The sequence below is a fragment of the Chrysochloris asiatica genome, unplaced genomic scaffold (genome assembly GCF_000296735.1).
Source record: "Chrysochloris asiatica unplaced genomic scaffold, ChrAsi1.0 scaffold00113, whole genome shotgun sequence".
Lineage (NCBI taxonomy): Eukaryota > Metazoa > Chordata > Mammalia > Afrosoricida > Chrysochloridae > Chrysochloris > Chrysochloris asiatica.
In genome coordinates, this window is record NW_006408631.1 from 5,618,453 (window position 1) to 5,625,311 (window position 6,859).

The following is a 6,859-nucleotide window of genomic DNA, read 5'->3' on the forward strand; positions in this document are numbered from 1 at the left end:
TGACCTTAAGGTACGCAGCCCAATTCGTAACCACTACGCTACCAGAGCTCCTTGGCTTTGCTACTAGCTGTGTAAAAGTGAACAAGTCACTAAACATCTAGGAGCTTCTGATTTGTTCACTTATAAAATCAGGGAGACAAATTTGTTCCAACCAACTCAAATATTACTTCCTAAGATCAGGTAAAGTGAATGAAATTTTTAAACTGATCATATTTAATGATGCTCCAGTGGGAAACTTTCCGTGGGAGAAAGATGAGGCTTTCTGCTCCCATAAAGATTTACAGCCTCGAAAACCCTGTACAGGGGCACTATGAATCAGAACCGACTACACAGCACATAACCACCACCATACAGGAAAAGCTTTTGTAATAAATAATAACTCAGGCTATTTAAGCATTTTATAACTCGGGATGGTTTTACATTAAGATTTACTTACAGAAAAGGTCCTCCTTCATTATCCTTTAAAGGTTAAAAAATCCTAGCATTTTGAAATGACACAAAGTCACCAGGACCCTTCAGCTCTACAAGGCTGCAGCTTGGACTGGTTCCTTCATGCTCTTCCAATTGGCTGACATACGACCCATCTATTTACAAATCCACTAATCTGATTAGGGTTTGAACACCTGCTTAAAGCTGCTGTTTGTTTTTTTGAAAACCTTAACAAAAACACAAATTCTTAGGAAAATATTTATCAGCCAGGATAGTTATAGTTCCTCAAATGTGAAACTTAATAATGAAACAGGAAATCAGGAAGGATAATAAAACGTGGAAATCTGGGGGGAAGGTATATAAAGTCAAAATGAAATATGACCTAAGATATAAGTGCCAAACTCTGAATTTTTAATTAACAAGTTAGAGCTTGCTCTTATTCTTTTTTCCATATTTTTGAGGAAAGTGTGGATGAAGTCAGAGAAGGAAAGGAGAATTTAAAATCCTGGGATAGTTACTGACAAAGTTATCAGTTTACAAAGCATGCTACTAATTTTATTCATTGTTGGTACTGCTAGAAGAAATTTTAGCTTAGCATAGAGCTTTGCACTGTATGATATGGGAAGAAGTTAAATATTTCTCTCATTTTAAGTGTTTTTGTTTCTGCTGTTGAATTTAAACTTATAATTGATATTCCATATTGAAACAGCAATAAAAGTCTGGAAAAGCCAATGCTTACCTTCCCCATCAAATGTTCCTTGTCCTTTCAGCATTTTTTTCTACAAACCAAGAAAAGAAAAAGAAACGCAAACTATGTATAAATAAGCCAAATAGAAAACACAGCTATTTTAAGTAAAAGTATTTATTTGTTAGATTCAATAACTTTTCAAAAGTACACTGCAGATGATCCCTGGAGCAGTTCACTCAAATGACCACTACAATTCATTAAAAAAGTGAAATGTACAATGTCCCCCAAGTCCTGTCAAAACAGTCTTAAGTATCCTCAAATGACCAGCAGTTCAGTTCATTTCACTACTTGTGATTCACCATCTCTGTTAAATTGAACTTTACTATACTTGCAGAGTTGGAAAACACACATAAAATGTTATGTAATTTCTTTTCTTTAAGACCATAAGGCTCTAAAATAAAACAGACTTGCCTGTGTATTACATATGTGACATTTATAGACTAGTTCAAGTTCTCTGAATAATCAAAATAGGATGAGGTTGCCAAAATGAATAGCTGCCCTATTGCCTAGGTCTGTCTTGTTTCTGGAGGAGGCAGAAAATGAACTCTAAAATCTCCCACTCTAGTTTTCTCTTTTTAAAGAAATGGCATTATTTGGCAGTATTTTGGTAAGCACAGATCCTGGGCTTTAATCTAGGAGACAAAACCACATAGTTCACCCTAACCTAAATTTTGAGCTACTAATTTACTAAATGCACTCAAGTATAAATGGGTAGAAAATGGGAGTAAAATGCAGCCAAAAGCACAGTGAGAAAAACAAACAACAAAAATATATAACTCTTTGGGTCTTTTGTGATTTTGGCAATTGTTTATAAAAACTTACATTTTATCTGAATGTCACTGAGTGTGTGATTATCACTCAAGAAGAAAACAAGTCACTAATTAAAAGCAGAAGCTAATCCATGAGTTAAAACATGAATATTTTTCTATATAGAACGTAATGAATGGCATCAGTAACCACTAACACTCTATGAATACTAGCACCAGATAACTTGATCATACAATCAAGATTGTGTTTTTCAACTACCTGCATCAAAAGTGATCAGGGCTCAATCAGTCAATACTTAATGAGTCCTGAATCTCCCTTTTTTGGCTCCAAAATTGTGTCTGAGCTTAGGAAGTTGAAAAACTTGTCCTCAGTTTCACTTCCTCCCACAAAGTTACATTAACCTTAGCTGTGTCTGCCAGCAAGAGAAGGGCCAAAAAAATATGTATGTGCACAGGTATGTATCGTAAAAGATAGAATTGAAAGAGGACATTACCTCTGGTTCTGTTGTGTCCCTTATTCATCACATTTACTTTAAACTTAGCATACAGATTGAGCCCACTTCTACTCTTCCACTCTTACCTTTATCCTTCCAAGACTGGAAAACTTCTCCTTGTCTTCCACCACTACTTTCAGAACTGGCTGGGACATTCTGTTCTTCTTCTTCGAGCTGTTAGGGCTGTCAAAATCAAAGCCACTGAACACGGCTCGGCGATAGGACGTGGACCGCAAGCCTCTCCGCAAAGACCCAGGACTGTCCAGGTCGTTCTCCGCCTCACCCTCATCCCTTGCGTGGCCGAAGGGTGGGCCAAGGCCCTCTACCATGCTGCGCACCTTAAAGACTCTCTTGTGAGGCTCCACATTCTGGCTGTTGGATTTACTTATTTTAATTTCCGAGGCCAGGCCCTTTGGAATGATCTGCTGCTTCCCCACTTTGAGGGCTGCGGGGCTGTTTGTACTCAAAACCACTGAAGGATTCTCTGGGAGTTCATTCTCTGGTGAGGGCAGCCTTTGGAGGGGGAGTTTTTGCTCTGAAGACCTTTTCTGAGGCGAAGGAGAGAGCTTTGAGGATCCCCGTTCCGGGTCCTGAGCCATCTGAACGGTTTGAGAACAGGAACCAGCAGAGTGGTTATTAGGGGCAAGCCCATTTGCAGCGGTTGACGGCTCACGGATGGCGGTCAGCCCAGTCGGGTCCTCCTCGGGACTGCAAGGGACAGGAGCGTTAGGAGTTCGCTGGGGGTGCAGCAGTGGCGGCTGCGGTGCAGGAGAGGTCACTATACCATTAGCTGGGAGTTTCGGGGAGCCACCCGAGGTCGGCTTGGGGGGCTGGGGTGACTTGGGCTGTCGGAGTCGGGGAGAAACAGCCCTGTATTCCGATAAGACAGTCCTCCCGTTGGCCATTGGCCTCCTATTGGTGCACAGAAGCTGGGGGCTCTTCTGGACTGTCCTACTCTCCGAGGCAGTGGGCAACTGAGCGGGAGTTTGCGTCGCGGGGAGCGTCCCTCTGTCCTCCACCGGAAAATCAGTGATGAGCAGCCCGCTGGGACTCTGGTATGACTGGGGCCTCGGCTTGCTCCTGGCCAGCAACTGAGGCTGGGGGGTCGATCTCCTCCGCCACAAAGGGGTTAGGCTTTTGCTAGAAAAGTCTACTTCGCTCTCGCCGTCCATAGCTGGGCCTCGGGCACCAGTCCGGGAGAACAGCACCCCGCTACTTTAGCCTAAAGAGGAAAGAAGTTATAAAACATTGCCTCCGGAGCCGACACGACTCGCAGACACACGCACTCGGAGCCCTGCGGACCCCGGGCTGCTCAGCTCCCGGCGCAACTGCGCAGCGTTTACCCGCCCTTTCCGGATCGAAACGGCGTCCACCGTACTCCGCGATCTGGTTTAGAAAACTGGGTTGCCGACCGAGAGGATTAATCCAATTACCTTCGGTCCTTCCAAAGTCCAGAGACCACCAGCACAAAACGAATCAGCCATGAATTCGCCGGGTACAAACTGATGCACAAGAAACTTGGGACAAGTTCAGCGTTCCTGGGAAACTCGCCGCGGGACGCGCCCCTCCGCCGCCATCCAGGCGCCCGCCCCGTTGCTGGTCCCCTAGTGATCTAGCTTTCCGACTCTAAGGCGGATTTACCTTAGGGGGATCTTGGAGATCCCCGGCCAAGGCGCGCCCACCGCCCCGTGGGTGGCCCGAGTCCGGGACAGAAGCACCGCCGCTGGAGCCGAGAAGAGCGCGGCAGCGAAGCCGCGGCGTCGGCCCTGCCCCCCAATCTTGGGCCCGCCCACGGTTTAGACCCTGCCCCAGAATTGGCCCCGCCCGGCCAGTTCTCAACCCGCAAAAAAGCCGAGGCTGCTCTGCACTCACGTGCCCTGAATCTGCTTCCACTTAGGTTTTTAAAACACAGCACACCTGAGCTGACGGCCAAGGTCCGGGCCTTGGAGCCTGGAACTGCCGGTTGGTGCCAACTGCAGCTTGTGAGTCGCATGGGAACTGCCGACAGCGCCATGTGGGAGCGAACGTAGAAGCCCTGGGCCACGAAGCAGCTACGGTTTTGAAACCCGGAGCTTAAGGAAGAGTAGTTTGTGAAGTGCGAGAGCAGGGTTGCGAGGCTGTGAATTCAGAAAGCCATTCCCCTCTCAGATGGTCTTACAACACAAACTGATCGCTCACGCCCCTACATTATAAAATACGATTATTTGCCCGTATATGCATACCGTATATTCGGTGTGACCCTGCAGGAAAATGCATTGGACCGCAAGATCGGTTTGAACCACAAGGTGGACGACTAAAACTCACCAACCGCTCCTCGAAAACCATAGGGGGTCGCCGACTGGACAGCACGTAATAACACACTACAGACAGCTATTGCTGTCTGTGTTAAGTGCCGTCCAGTCCGTTCCGACTCATGTTGTTGTTAGGTGCCATCGAGTCGGTACCGACTCATAGCAACCCTAATCACAACAGAACGAAACACTGCCCGATCCTGGGCCAACCTCACTATATTGTTGCCACGCTCGAGCCCATTGATGCTGCCACTTTGCCAATCCATCTCGCTGGGGGGGTTTCCTCTTTTTCTCTGACCCTCCACCTTACCAAACATGATATCCTTCTCCATAGCGACCCTGTATATGGTTTCCAATGAGCAATTGGTGTGTTTGAACTGTCGACCTTGTGGTTCGTAATCTAGCGCTTATCCTACAGCGCCACACCAGGCAGCTACTGGGAGGGAAACTGGTGTCTAGGAAAAGTTAGTAAACTTTATCAATAAATAATCTTGGACCTTGTTCGGGTTAAGCCTTGAAAGTTACCCATCAGTAAAAATAAACACCATTTAAATTACAGGGAAAGAATGGAAATTTCCAATTATACATAGAATCAAAATCAAAATCTTTCCCAGATTTTGCACCACCTGCCTACATCTTCAGCCTAGTGTCCCCTCCCTCTCACTTCCTCCTTCACTGTTCTTTGATCATGCACACTTTTAAGTTTTACAACTTCAGAATCTTCCCTTTTATGCGGAGGTTATTTTCTGACATATCTTCATAGTAAGAGCGGTCCCTGACCCCTGCTGAATTAGTCAATTGTCCCCTTACTTATTTTCCCAGCCACCTGTTCACTTCCTTTCTGCACCTACCAAAACTTGTAACCAGCATTTATTCTATGGTCATGTTTATTATCTGTTCTGTCATCTTTTTTTTTTTTTTTTCATGTAAGCTACAAGAGGACAGGAGCTGTTTTTCCTCCTCCATTATGCTAACAAATTTGAAAGACAGCTACCTGGTCAACTATCCATTTTTGTACCCTTTCCAAAGAGAAGTAACCCAACAGAATGTGGAAATCCAATCTGTCAGGAGATGGGGATAAGATGGGGAACATATCATTAATATCACATGCAAGTAAATTTTGCTAAAGATAGTTCAAAACCCTCTGCAATTTATACTGACAGAACTACCAGAGGGTTAACCTGGATTCTGACATGGGTGTAGAATGAGGGACATCATTGCTGATGTCTAATGGATCTTGACTGAAAACAGAGAATACCAGAAAGATGTTTACCTGTGCCTTATTGACTATGCAAAGGCTTTCATTTGTGTGGATCATGACAAGCTATGGGCAACATTGCAGAGAATGAGTATTCTGGAACACTTAAGTTTAGTAACATACACCAGACCAAAAGGTAGCCATTTGAACAGAACAAAGGAATACTGAATGGCTTAATATTAGGAAACACGTGCTCCAGGGCTTTATTCTTTCACCATACTTGTTCAATACGCTGAGCGAACAATTTGAGAAGCTGGATTATGTGAAGAAGAACGTGGCATCAGAAGTGGAGGAAGACTTACTAGCAACCTATGATATGCAGATGATACAACCTTGCTTGTTGAAAACAAAGACTTAAAATACTTATGAAGATCAAAGACCACAGCCTTAGGCATGAATTACACCTTAATGTAAAGAAAACAAAAATACAACTCGTCCAATAAATAACGTAATGATCAATCAAGAAAAGATTGACATTTTCAAAGACTTCATTTTGCTCAGATCAACCATCAACACTCATGGAAGCAGTAGTCAAGAAATCAACTAACGCATTGCATTAAGAAAATCTGCTGCACAAGACCTCTTTACGGTATTCAAGAGCAAAGATGTCACTTTGAAGACTAAGGGACACCTGGCCCAGGTCATGGTATTTTCAGTAGCTTCATGTGCATTTGAAACTTGCACAATGAATAAGGAAGATCGTATAAGATTTGATGCATTTGAGTTATGGTGTTACAGGAGAATATTAAAAGTACCTACCATGGACTGCCAGAAGAACAAATCTATGTTGGAAGAAATAGAGCCAGAATGCTCCTTAGAAGACTTTGTCTCTTATACTTCAGACATATTATCAGGAGGGACCAGTCCCTGAA

At 44.2% G+C, this 6,859-nt stretch overlaps 1 protein-coding gene across 1 annotated transcript in view; it reads right to left on the reverse strand.

Moving 5' to 3' along the window:
- The window catches only part of ARHGEF26 (Rho guanine nucleotide exchange factor (GEF) 26), a 216,283-nt gene extending 210,362 nt beyond the window's left edge, over window positions 1-5,921 (reverse strand). The window contains exons 1-4 of the mRNA XM_006867963.1: window positions 5,911-5,921; window positions 4,356-4,360; window positions 2,525-3,660; window positions 1,169-1,208 (exon numbers count right to left, since the gene is read on the reverse strand). Coding sequence (XP_006868025.1) covers window positions 1,169-1,208; window positions 2,525-3,610 — 1,126 coding nt within the window. The 5' untranslated portion in view covers window positions 3,611-3,660; window positions 4,356-4,360; window positions 5,911-5,921. The remainder of the gene's footprint in view (window positions 1-1,168; window positions 1,209-2,524; window positions 3,661-4,355; window positions 4,361-5,910) is intronic.
- Between the last annotated feature and the right edge of the window lie 938 nt (window positions 5,922-6,859).